The following is a 14,077-nucleotide window of genomic DNA, read 5'->3' as shown; positions in this document are numbered from 1 at the left end:
AAATATAATTAAGTCATAATTTTGCATAACAGCAAAGCCTGAGGGAATAGCTTCAGAGAGTTAAATCCCAAAAGTTACTTGGTATAATTCCATGCTACCTGCTTAAGGTTCAGTTAACAAAGAATGACAGGTAAATTTGTGACAGGTAAGTTCCTGAGTTTCCAAACTCAAAGACTTGAGGTTTAAAGAAATTACATTAAAAAAAAAGACATCTGTAAATAAATCATTTTATGCCAAGTTACTCTGTTCCATAAATTCTGGTTTTATGACCAAAAATGATAATTTCTTCTCAAAACTGGAAGACATAAGTAAATTTCCTTACCACTGAATTTACTATTTACTAATTCCATTTTAATATAGATTCATCAACAAATGTTCACTTTTTTATACCATATAGATATTTACATCAAATTAAGTGGTTTTGTTGTTATTTTTTGCTGTTTTCTTATTTAATAGATATTTGAAGTACTGAATTACAAATAATTATATATGCAAATTCAAGTCAGGATATACTGTTGTTACTTAGGCCAAAAGCAGAAAAACAAAAAATCCCATTTATATCTATCTTCCACTATTTCTCATATTCCAGTTAGGAATAATACACACATGCAATCACTTTATAAGTACAAAACTCCACTTATGGTTAAGTAAAACATGCCTATTCAAAAATCCTTATTCTTTTTCTTTTTTTAAATATAAGCTTCCATTTACTATCTAGTTGAAATGTAAATATATGTATTAAATGAAGGTACTTTTACTGTCTTTTTAGCATTTTTCTTTGCATGGTCAGTAGGCTTATCCTTTAATTCCAGACTATCTTTAAAAAGAGGCAACAATCATTGTGGTAAAATCATACAACATTTATAAAAAATACAGAAATCAATGAATATTTATTTTATATTTCACAAATACTAAAAGCCATATGTAATAACAGTACAATCATAATTTTTATATTTAGTAGAATAATTATTTTTATTTTCAGTAGTCAGTGATATGCTTAATATTTCTAGAACTACTACAATGATCTTTTCAACCAATCATGATTTTTGAAAACCAATGTAATTGAAGTTACCCTTTTGGTCTATGTGAATGTTGTCAATTCTTTAACTGTAATAGTTGCTCTGGTGTTTCTTCCATGTTAATTTGCAGATGAACACAGACTTCAGTAGAATAAAAATATTCTCCTTAACATAAGAAGGAAAGATGGAGAGAAAGTAATGAAGTTGTAGAAATCACATATTTCTTAAATGACATTCAGATTTGAATCAAAATTTTCTATCAGCTTTCTCAGATTTATCATGAATACTGTGAAGCAGATACAATTGTTCTTTAAAGAGTGACACAATGGGTGTTTTTCTGAGACTAAAAAGAAAATCTAGGAAACAAGTGGTGTTCTTCCAGGTAGATACAGTCTCAATGTAAAAAATGAAACATGAATGTATCTTTTTTTAAAATGATTTCTCCAAAAGTTTAGGTAAGAACAAGGAATAATGGACAGAGGAAATTGTTCCTCACAGACTGAATTTATTTTTATGGGAATTACTAATAATCCTGAGATGAAAAGCACTCTATTTGCTGTGTTTCTCCTGGTTTATCTCATTAATCTTCTGGCAAATCTTGGAATGATCTTCTTGATTAGAGTGGATCCCCAGCTTCACACACCCATGTACTTTTTCCTCAGCCACCTCTCTTTCTGTGACCTCTGCTATTCCACAGCAATTGGACCCAAGATGCTGGTTGACATATTTGCTAAGAACAAATCAATTTCCTTTATTGGCTGTGCTCTTCAGTTCTTGATCTTCTGTATCTTTGCTGATTCTGAGTGTCTGCTGCTGGCAGTGATGGCCTTTGATAGGTACAAGGCCATTAGCAACCCCTTACTATACACAGTCAACATGTCCAGTAGGGTTTGCTACCTGCTCATGTTTGGGGTTTACCTTGTGGGGCTGGGAGATGCTTTGATACACACGACATTAACATTCTGCTTATGTTTCTGTGGGTCTAATGAGATTAATCATTTCTTCTGTGATGTCCCTCCTCTCCTGTTACTGTCTTGCTCTGACACACAGGTCAATGAGTTAGCAATATTCACACTTTTTGGTTTCATTGAACTGAGCACCTTTTCTGGAGTCCTGGTCTCTTATGGCTACATCATCTCATCAGTCTTAAAGATCCGCTCTGCTGAGGGGAGGCTCAAAGCTTTCTCCACCTGTGCCTCCCACTTGACTGCAGTTGCAGTTTTCCAGGGCACCATGCTTTTCATGTATTTTCGGCCCAGTTCTTCCTACTCTTTAGATCAAGACAAAATGACCTCACTGTTCTACACCATTGTGATTCCCATGTTGAACCCCCTGATTTATAGCCTTAGGAACAAGGATGTGAAAGAGGCCCTGGAAAAACTCAAAAATAAAAGATGGACTTAAATAATTATAATATTTAGACATTGTCTGCATATTTATAGTTAAAGTTATTTTAGAATATTACATGATGCACAGAAGGAAAATTGTTTCACATAGTTTATTAAATAAGTATTTGTACTAATTTTTAGTTATAAGAAAATGTTTCAGCTGTACAAACGTTCTGCTTCCCTGTTTACTTGAAATTAACATGTTATCTCTATAAAAAAAATCCTCAAATTTTTAATTTTCTCAAAGTTTTATTTGCTCATTCTCCTATTTGTGCTTTATTTCAATTATATTACAATACAGTTAACTCTTGTTAACTGCCTTTTATATATTTTTGTGCCTTATGTTTTATTTGAATTTATTAGTTTATATAAGAGTGTACATTGTATTCTAGGTAAATCAGTCAATTCATTAATTATGACAATAGGCCTCAAAAAACTCTGAAATACAAAAGATGATGAGTTACATTTCAAAGCAAAATGCCTAAATATAATGTGCAGGAAAAAATCTTCCTTGGACAGCAAAGATCAGTTTCACATTTAAAATCTTTCAGAGATATTGATTCTAGGCAGAGATTTGGGCAACTAGAGAAGTTTTCAGATGGACAAATCCATGACATTTAAAAAGCAAAGAATACAATAAAGAATTAAAATGAATTTGTTAAGGACTATTTTGTGATGAAATCATCAAGTTCATCTCCTCAGTAACTTCTTCCAGGAAGATTTCTCTTCCTTCTTCCCCATTCTAGGTCCTGGTCAAGTCATCATCTGGCCTCCACAAACATTTACTTCTTTAAAGAATCTTATAATCAATTCTTTTTCTTAAGTCAATATCTCCAATATGAGATTGTGAGCATATTTGCTTAAGGACTGAACATTTTATCCTATTTAAAATACTTGCCTGAAATCTGGGAAACAAAATGTGTAAAGTAAACAAATTCTAAAATAAAAATGCCAAATAGCAAAGTAGTTCTGAGTACATAATAGATGCTGTTAAAGAAAAAAAAAAAACAATCAGAGAGAGAGAGAGAGAGAGAGAGAGAGAGAGAGAGAGAGAACACATACACACACACCACATCCCAAATATATTTAAAGAAAGTACATAAAATTGTTGTGTATACAAATCCAAAATATTCACAGTGACATGAATATCAACTTAATAACAAGTAAATGGCCTATATCTGTGTATATCCTTGAATTTGCCTTAATCAATATTCTGTACATTGGTTTTCTCATGACTCAAATACTGATTTAACTTCTTGTGAATGGCCACATTTTAAGGGCCCTGGAAAACACAAGGCAGTGTTTAATTATCCTTTTCAATTTAGGAAGCAAAAGCCACTGCATCTCTCGTGTTTTCCAGCTGCCTCAGGGATATGTCTCTTTGTGAAAATACTACAGGCTAAAATGAAGATCCAAAGACCTCTGCTTCCAAAGTTGCATGTGAAATACTTTCACAAGTTAGGAGAAGACAACCTGATGGAAAATACCTATGCAATATCCTTAACAAAAGGCTTCATATATTTCCACCTGTTGCATATTTTATCAATTAACCCCCTACTCTTTTTTAATTTTTTTGGTTTGTTTTAATTGATTATACATACTCTTTTGCAATGTTTACTTATAAGCACTGTCATTCTTTGTTTCCCTGATGTCATGCCATCTAAAGGACGCTATTCAGAATCAAAGTCTTGGAGAGGTGATAAAATCATGACAGAGCACTTAGGAATGGCTTAATAGTTTAACTGTTTAATGTTTTTTTCTTCCTGGAACTGTGCAATGCCATTGCCCTCCACACTATTTTCTATTAGTAAAAATGTTAATGATTTCCAGCCAAGTTGATAGAAATAAAAGAAATTGTCCGCCAGTGTGGAAACCCTTGCTATTTGTTCCCTTTTATTTTCAGTCACTGTTGGGATCCTGTCTAGGTTTACAAATGGATCCTAATGGTCTCTGAAGCTTCTTTGGCTCTCTAATTTTGTAAGTTTTCAAATATTGCTTTAAAATCAGCACATTTTAAATTCTGTGAGAAATTATAAAAAGTAATTTTTAAGATATATATTTTACTGTGCTTCTTTTAGGAATCTAACATGAGAAATTTCTATGGATTCAGTGAAACAATGCCTACAAAACACTATAAGTTGACTTATCACTTATAGATTTTAGACAACTCAGTGCCTAATATATATGACAATCTGTGGTGATAATTAAATAATGTAAAATGCCTGACTAGGTTGAGAAGGCTAAAATTTTCTTTTGAAGGTGAAATCTATTTGTTGTTATAGGCTATTTCTTAGAATATATGTTTAAAAATAACTCTTACACATGATAAATTATGTATTCATAATTTTACTTATAAGTAGATGTCTTATAATATGCAAATTAAATATAAGAAAAATGGTCATTAGAAGAAGAGATTAAATTAATTAATGTATACAAATAGAAAGGAAAGCATCATATCTAATCACAATATTTATTTGTATGCAAGGTATGTTTATCTGACATTATTTTTGTTGAAGATGAGAAACTCCTTAGTATAGAAAACAAAACCTAGTTATCATAAGACCATGTGAAAACTGTTCATTTTTGCTCCCTTGTAAAATTATATCTATTTTCATCTTTTATTTCTTTTTACCTAAAAAGTTTAGTACCAGGGACTAAACTCAGGGGCACTGGACCACTGATCTGCATGCCCAACCCTATTTTGCATTTTATTTAGAGACAGGGTCTTGTTGAGTTACTTAGTGCCTTGCTGTTATTGAGGCTGGCTTTGAACTCATGATCCTCCTGTCTCAGCCTTCCAAGCCATTGGGTTTAGAGGCATGCGCCACCATGGCCACCATGGCCACCATAATTTTTGAATGTGTTTGATAAAGAATATTTGTGTGTTCATGTCCATGTAAATGTTTAAGGATTCACTGATTTTACATTTATGTCATTAAAACAAGTAAACTGGCACACTGAGATATGGAATGATGGTTGACTGCACTCACTTTAGTGTTACATGAACTAATACTGGGCATTAAACTAGATAAGAAAGTAAGAACAATTTTTTTTATGTTTTTAAAAACAGGTCTGCATTTATTTCCCAATTACCTTACTTTTTAAAAATATCAAATGTTAAACTTATTCCCAAGGGATAAAGTGCTCAGCACCCAGGGGTCAAACACAGAGATGTTTAAAATCCCAGGCAATCTGAAGACAATGACTAGCCTTGGGAAGGATTAGGCGCATCCAGATACCAGGTCTGTAGCTCTGAATCAGGTTCTGAATTCTTTTATTTTTAATTTTACTTTTGTTCTATGTTATATATTACTTTAGTTTTTTGTAACACTTTTGAAATAAAAGTAAAATTGTTATATAACAGAAGAAGATTATGAAACTTGATGCAAATATTTACTATAATTACTTTATTTACTTAGCAATTTAAATAATACAAATATAGCAGAGAATACACTAAATGCTACATGGTATATGGTATTTATATACCAAATACCATGTAGCATTATTAATTAATATCATTTGACATTTAAATTCTTACATGCATTTTTATATATCTTAAAACCTTCTCATATTACAAAGAAAATCACTGCTTTTAGAGACCTTTAAATAGTGGTAAATATTTAAATAACTTTATGCTGAGATACAGAGACCTGCACATTGACCATTGTACTCCTTGTAAGGTTTCAACTTTTTCTTTTTTCTTCATTTACCTTCAACTCCACTTTTCTTATATCTTCACTGGTCAAAGGTCACAGGAATATTATTATAAGATGTAAAATTAGTTTTCACAAAATATGAAAGTGGGACCTATAATTCCATTGGCCATTTAAATAAAAATTAGCAGAATTCATTGGTATAAAACAGAAAAAGGGAACAATGAAAATAATAAAACATATGACAACTTTGGGGTGACACAGTTCAGAGACAAATCTCTCTGATGATATGAGACAGTGAACAAATAAGATATCCATCATGTATTATTTTCTTCGTAAGAACTGTAGTGAACAGATCATGTGGATACTAGTTAATTGAAAGGACTCATCTAGTAAACTACAGTGCTTTTCTTGCCTTTATGTTACCTACCCTACCAATGTCTCTGCAATTTAGTTCACAATGCCTTTAGAATCTCAGCCAGACCATAACCACTTTCAAAGGGAAAAATGGTGCACTCTGGCATGTTTCCTTCTACCTATGCTAGTTTATTGCTCATGAAACCCAGAAGACCTACTTGTCCAGAAACAACTAATCTTCCTATCCTAGTGAGTCCTCATCTACACACCATCTTCTTCCCAGTGACAATAGCGTATAGACATATGATAGCAGCTAAATGGCACTAAGAAGGTAAAGGAGAGGTAGAAAGCTAGTCTAAGACTAATTGCTACTTGCCCAGGTATCCAAGATAATGAGGGAAAAAGAATGGGATATATACTTTATTTCCATTTTCACATAACTAAAATTCTTTCTTACAGAATGAAGAATTTTCTACAAATTGGAAATCAACAGTCTCCACAGAAAATGTGGATATCTGGACCAACTAATTGTAGGAAATATTACATTAAATTATAAGTACATCAACTTATTAATCTATACAAAGAACTAACAAAAATATTTCCAAGGACTACATAAGTTTTCAGAAAAGCACCTGGCATAATTTAGATGAAAGAATGTTAACCTTTGTACAGAGTAAGATAAATATAAGAGGTACCATTATTCTCTTGATTCACATTAAAATAGACATATTTCCAGTAGAGAAAACTTATCTTAAAGAACTGTAGCATTCTTTCTTCTATGATTACTGGAAAGAAGGAAGGAAGGAAGGAAGGAAGGAAGGAAGGAAGGAAGGAAGGAAGGAAGGAAGGAAGGAAAGAAGGAATCAAGGAAGGGACTGAGGGAAGGAGGAAGGGAGGAAGGAAGAGAGAGAAAGAAGATAAGAGTGATGCAGGAGGTTAACTAGTACTAAGGAAAGACTGTGATGACCTCCAATTACACTTTGTTTTAACATATACAGGAATTTCCAGATCTGAACAATGGCAGTTGAGAACTTCACTCTGTTTACTGAGTTCATCTTCTTGGGACTATCTGGCAGACAGGATGTGCAAAAGGGGCTCTTTGTGTTCTTCTTCCTTGTTTATGGCATAACCTTGATTGCCAATCTAGGGATGATCTGGCTGATCAAGGTAGACCCCAGACTTCACACACCCATGTATTACTTCCTGAGCAATCTGTCTTTCTGTGACATCTGCTATTCTTCCACTGTCTCTCCAAAGATGCTGGCTGATTTCTTGTCTGAGCAAAAGAGGATTCCCTATGATTTCTGTGCCATCCAAATGTATTTTTTTGGTGCCTTTGCAGATGTAGAATGTCTCATGTTGGCTGTCATGGCCTATGATCGTTATATTGCCATCTGCAATCCACTTCTTTATACAATCGCAATGTCCAGGAGGATCTGTACCCAGCTAGTGGCAGTTGCCTACATCGTGGGCTTGGTAGACTCAGCAATCCACACTTGCTTGACATTTCGATTGTCCTTCTGCAATTCAAATGTCATCAATCACTTTTTCTGTGACATCCCACCCTTGCTAGCCCTCTCTTGCTCAGATACCTCCATCAACGAGATAGTGATGTTCACCTTCATTGGCTGTGTTGTAGGACTCAGTATTGTCACCGTCCTCCTCTCCTACAGCTACATCATCACTACTATCTTCAGGATGAACTCAGCTGAGGGAAGACGCAAAGCCTTCTCCACATGCGCCTCTCACCTTACAGCTGTGGCCATATTTCATGGCACACTCCTGTTCATGTATTTTCGACCCAGCTCGAGTTACTCAATGGACACAGATAAAATGGCCTCTGTTTTCTACACAGTTGTTATCCCCATGTTGAACCCGCTGATCTACAGCTTAAGAAATAAGGATGTAAAGGGTGCTCTGAGCAAAGCTATCAGCACTAACTTGTGTTCTGGGTAAAATCATGTTTCATACTCAGAAAACATCAACAGATTTTGAGAGTAAAACATAAATGCATTGACATAGGTTCTTATCAGTACAAACTTCGAAATATCTATTGTGATGAAATTGAGATCAAGTAGCCATAATTTTTGGTGTTCCTCTTTTAAGTGAAGAGCAAAAGAACATCACTGAGGTGTTTTGCAGATAGGGTCCTTTAATATCTCCCACTTTGTTGATGTTTGAGCCAGAAAAATGCCTTGCTAATTCAACACACCCTGCATAAACTTTCAACTTCAAATATGTGTTTAGTGGACACAGTTGACACACTGGAAGAAAACTGAGAGAGTAAAACTCAGTCTTTGTTGTTTCCTTCCTAAACACTAATGTCTTTCTATAAATTTCCATTACAACACTTAGAATAACTAAATAGTAAATAAATAATTAAGAATGAAAAAGAGGGAGCACATTAGACATGGTTTTTAAGGCAATGTTATTATCTGGTTCCTTTCCCATTATGTTTGGCTCTGTTTTTTGGGGTGTTTGGCTTCAGAGAGCCATTTGAAAACAGTAACTGAATAAACCAAGTAGTGTCTCTTGCAAAATAAATGCAAAAAGGAGTATTTGTAAATTTAAAGGTTCTCCCTTCCTCACTTTTCATGAACTATATTGTTTTAGAGGAAGTTTCTCCACACCTCTTGGCTTCTGCTTAAACTGAAAGAAAATATCAGTAAAAGAGGGCATTTAATGTACAGAACTTCTTAGCTCACATCCACACTTCTTCAGTCTGCCTCAATTAGCAGTAATAACCCCTGAACCAGAATCTCCAGCCTTTCCTTTCACCTTGCAGTCTTGGCATAGGACTGGATTTCCCTCTTTGCCCTCAGACAAGAGGACAGATGTGGTGCTGCCCAGTTGGAAGCCAGAGATTTAAAACCAGGACCTTCTCCAAAGGCCTCAGGAAAGGGGCCTCCTTCTCTCTCAGTGGATTCATAGCATTTTATAATATATTATTTTTAGTTAAAATTAGAACAATGGTAACGACCAATTGGTACAGTTTAAGTTGTAAGGAAGAAGACTTAACATAAATATATATTAAAAAGTAACATTTACATTATTATTTCCTTTACAATGATTTATATTGGTTCTTTCTGTGTCTGAAATATAAACTGAAACTCTATTATAAACAATGTTAATAATGGTCATTTAAGAGTGGTTGAGTATCAGAAAATACTATAAATATTCTAATAGTTAATTTAATTGGTGGTGAATGTTGTCAATGTTATCACTCATTGGTTAATCTGGTGATGGTGATAAAAAATATCACAGAATTTCAAGCTTTCTAGAGCATTCATCTTATCTCAGGTTGTTGTTATAAAATGAAGATTGTGTTTATGCAAGTTTTTCATTAAAATCCTCTTCCCTACTTTTATACATCATTTTGTTTATAAAATGTGCTAAAAAACTATGACATTAAAATTTATAGGAATGAACAAATTTATAAAAATATATAATTTTCTCAGAGTGTATATCTAGTATTGCTGGCTGAATAATTTCAAAGAAACAAACAATAGTGTCCCATCTTTTAAAATCTGCTTGTCTCTATAATCTCAGGTGGCATACTTATTGTTCATGGAATATATTACTTATCAGGAGCTCTTAATCATTGTCCAGTTTCCCAACTCAATGTGATTTATTAAAAACATATTCAATATATTGACATCTATAAAAAGCAAACACACATTGTGAATTCCTTTTGCTACATATTTCTCATATATTTTTGTCAGCTTTTCTTTTAAAGAAAGATATAACAGTCTTTAATTTCTGACTTTATTGTTTTGTTTTAATTATTAAAAATGATAAAAATAAGAGAGAATTTAAGAATAAAATTTGGACCTTAAAGTGAGCCAGGTATGGGTTTCACATCTGTGTGCTCTCATTACTTGGTGGTTATGTGTCTACGTTCAGGTCTTAGATTTTTCATCTGTTAAACAGGGGTTTAATATACACATTCTATGATTGTATCTGTATATCCATATTTATCAGTTACATATGTAAAGATAGTAGACATACATATGATTTTGTTCTGGACAGTCTCTATGAGTCTACTGAGTCAGCTCTCAGGAACTGATCTCCTAGGTGCTCCAAGAAAGGATGGTGTTGCGATAGAACCATGTCATGTGATGTTCTCTAGGATCTATCTCCCTTAACTGGTCAGAATCCAGCTTGAGAATATGGTTTCCATCATGTGTGCATCTTTCTCCTTATCCTCCTCATGACCTATTTTCTTGACTCTGCCTTTGCTCCTGGCTAAAGCTGAGTAGAGGCTCCTCATGCTACCTCTGCTGACCATCTGCTAAGCACATCTCTATGCTGCTCAGATCAGGCGCCTAAAACTGCACTAAGGAGTTCAGTCCCAGACTCCACATTTCAAAGAAATTTGGATAATTAATCCCACAGCAACTCATTTTATGTTATACCCTGAGGGGCTGATCCTAAAGGCTCTTGCTGAAATGGCAGCTACAAAGAATCAATAGCCATCTATTTTGAAACATCCATGCACTTCAAAAAATATTTAATGCTAAGTACTCAGGTTGAAGTACTTAGTTCTCTTCAGTCTCAGAATGCCATATTCTTACTGATCATTATGGATGAATTATTTTTTACAAAAATACATCTAACTGTAGTGAGTGAAACTGTGGCTGCAAGTTACAATCCACCATATGTTTTCCCTGTCAGAAAGTCTTCCTCTTAGCTCATTGGCTTTCTAATTATTTAACCTCATCTTCAGATTTAACTTTTTTTTTTTTTTACTTCTCATCCTCACATTCTGTAAAGATTGTTTCCAGCAGCCAACTAACCCATAATCCCACCAATTTCAGGCTTCAGGTCCAAGTTTTTACCCTAATATTAGAGAATTCATCAGACATTATTGCTTTGTACATTATATATGAAGAAATTTCAGATCCATTTGACTTTTGATGAAACAGTCTAAGAACCAGAATTTATATTATTCTATATAAACAATTTTGTTAATAATTGACCTAGTTTTTAGCCCTCCTACTTGAAAATAACTTGTAATGGACACCCAAGCATATGATACCACTGTGGAAAATAAACCAAAATGTTATAACAGGAATAACAATTTTTTGCATGTCAGATGTATATAGTAAGTACTGAAAACAATCAATAGTAAACCTGTATTTTTTTTCATAAAATTTACTCAGAATATACACTGGGAAGACACTATGAAACAAATGCAAGAGATACAAATAACAAATCAAAAATTTTAATAAATAACTTTTGTAGGAAAATACAACACAGACATAAGTAAGTGTAAGACACAAAATGATGAGAATAGAGTACTCAAAGAAATACACCTATGATTCCTATGAGATTTAGAGTATAGACTACCCTATGATTGTAATGGAGGATTCAGAAAAAAATTTTGACAATAGTATTTAAGGAGTCTTTTTAGAATGAGTTAAATTGGAATAGGTAAAGTACAATGAACACATATTTACATGAAAATCAAAATTAATTGGCAAATAATCTTTGTTAATGTCATTAATTGTCTTTCACAAAAGGAGCATTATATTATTTCAGTGACTTATTCATTATTGACAGAAATTGTGAAAAAAGTTAAAGAGTAAGAACAGAAAATGTGTAAGAATAAGAGACACAAGCGTGTAAGAAAAGGTAAATCTTCCCCGGAAATAGATATTAAATATTTCAACTGGAAAATAACAGATAGTGATGATATAAATAAAATGAGAGTCTAGCTCCACTGTTGGGCTCTGGCCTTTTCTTTTGTGAAACTTTCATTATCCACAGCTTGGAGAAATATCCTTATTAAATTGACATTTGCAACAGACAGAAAATATGTCAAAGAATAGATATATTTGAAAATTACAAGACTGATTCCTTTTATCAAAGGAGAGTAATCTTAATGATTATTTTTATAGGAATTATTTGCATCTTTGTTCCTTAGATTTTATATTAAGGGGTTTAGCATAGGGATAATCAACTTGTAAAACACAGAGGTCACTTTGTCAATATCCAGTGAATGACCTGTCCTGGGCCACAAATAAATGAAGATCAGGGAGCCATGGTAGAGAGTGGCCACTATCAGGTGAGAAGCACAGGAGGAGAAGCCTTTCCTTCTGGCCTCTACTGAACCTGTTCTAATGACGGCTGCCAAAACACAGGCATAGGAGAGGAGAACTGTTAGAAAACAGATTGCCTCTACCAAGCTAGCAAAGACCACAAGAATGATGTCAAACATGCCAGTGTCAGAATTGAATGCCCCACACACCAACAAAGTACTCTGAGCACAATCTTGCAACAGACCTCTTGGAGATAATAATAGTAATAAGCAGTGGGTTGCAGACTGCTATGTACCTGTCATAAGCCATGGCGGCCAAAAAGAAGGATTCTGTGTCAATCAAAAAACAGAAAAATATATCACTCTGCTGTATAGTCAGTGAAACAAATGGTTTTCATATCAGAAATCAAGCTCACAGTAATTCAAGGACATTGATAGAAGAGTAACATGCACCTATAAAGAACAGTATGCTGATGAAAAAGTACACTGGGATAGGCAAGTGGGTACTGGTAGTGATTAGTAAAATCATCCCAAGATTCCCCACCAGGGTACGGAGTAGATGGAAAACAACACAGCAAAAAAGAAGACTCAGATATTCTGGATGGTCACTGAATCCCAGTAGAAGGATTTCCATCTTCAATGTGTCATCTTCCCACCTCATTATCTAGAGTGCTCCTAGATGCAACCATGACAGAGTAAAGATGAAAGTGTTAATAATACCCTGGACACTCTTGGTGAAACTTTTAATCTTCTAACCATAGAATAAATAATCTGCAAATAGACATAATTTGACTTCTTTCTTTCCTATCTGTATCCCTTTTATTTTTTTATCTTGAGTAAGCGTTCTAAAATTTCAACTTCTATATTGAATAGAAATGTGAGAGTGGCTATTCTTACCTTGTTCCCAGTATTAGAGAAAATAGTGTCCATTTCCCCCTTCAATATGATGTTGACTTTGTGTTAGTCATGTATAGCCTTTATTGTATTCAGGCAAGTTGAATCTATCCCTACTTTCTTCAAGGTTTTTATCATAAATAGTGGATATATTTTGTCAATCTATTGAGATTTTTTGGTTTTCTTTCTTTTTCTTCCTCTTTTGTCCTTGTTTTTATTTGTGTGGTGTATGACATTTATTGATTTGCTTACATTCAGCCATCATTGTATTGCACCCCTGGGCTGCAGTCAACTTGATTATGGTGTATGATTTTTTAATGTTGTTTTAGTAAGCTTTTTCACTGCTGAAACCAAAAGACCTGACAAGAACAATTTTAGAGGTTTCTTTAATACAGTTTCAGAGGTCTCAATCCATAGATGGCTAATGGCTGCTCTGTGCCATAGAGGTTGAATATCATGACAGAAGAGCTTGGTGGAGGAAGGCAGTCAGAACCTGACCACAAGAAAACAGAGAAAGACTAAGCTCTGCTCACCAGAGACAAAGTATATACCCTAAGGCATGCTGCCAATGGCCTGCCTGTTCCAGATACACCCTGCCTGCCTACAGTTACCACCCAGTTAATCCCTATCAGTTGATTATTGGACTAATGAATTTAAGACTCTTATAACCCAATTTCTCACCTCTAAACTTTCTTGTATTGTCTCATACTTGCTAGGTGGGACACC

At 34.0% G+C, this 14,077-nt stretch overlaps 2 protein-coding genes and 1 pseudogene across 2 annotated transcripts; 2 read left to right on the top strand and 1 right to left on the bottom strand.

Annotated features, from left to right (window-relative positions):
• Positions 1–1,487: 1,487 nt before the first annotated feature.
• LOC113175318 (olfactory receptor 5W2-like) lies at positions 1,488–2,423 on the top strand. Its single transcript, XM_026379590.2, has one exon. The coding sequence runs from the start codon at positions 1,491–1,493 to the stop codon at positions 2,421–2,423; it is 933 nt and encodes a 310-aa protein (XP_026235375.2). The 5' UTR covers positions 1,488–1,490.
• A 5,011-nt stretch (positions 2,424–7,434) lies between these two features.
• LOC113175328 (olfactory receptor-like protein OLF2) lies at positions 7,435–8,373 on the top strand. Its single transcript, XM_026379599.2, has one exon. It carries the CDS (start codon positions 7,435–7,437, stop codon positions 8,371–8,373), a length of 939 nt encoding a protein of 312 aa, XP_026235384.2.
• A 3,925-nt stretch (positions 8,374–12,298) lies between these two features.
• LOC144254211 (olfactory receptor 5AP2-like) lies at positions 12,299–13,118 on the bottom strand (annotated as a pseudogene).
• Positions 13,119–14,077: the final 959 nt, after the last annotated feature.

The sequence above is a fragment of the Urocitellus parryii genome, chromosome 4 (genome assembly GCF_045843805.1).
Source record: "Urocitellus parryii isolate mUroPar1 chromosome 4, mUroPar1.hap1, whole genome shotgun sequence".
Taxonomy (NCBI): domain Eukaryota; kingdom Metazoa; phylum Chordata; class Mammalia; order Rodentia; family Sciuridae; genus Urocitellus; species Urocitellus parryii.
This window is presented reverse-complemented; position numbering and strand designations above follow the sequence as displayed.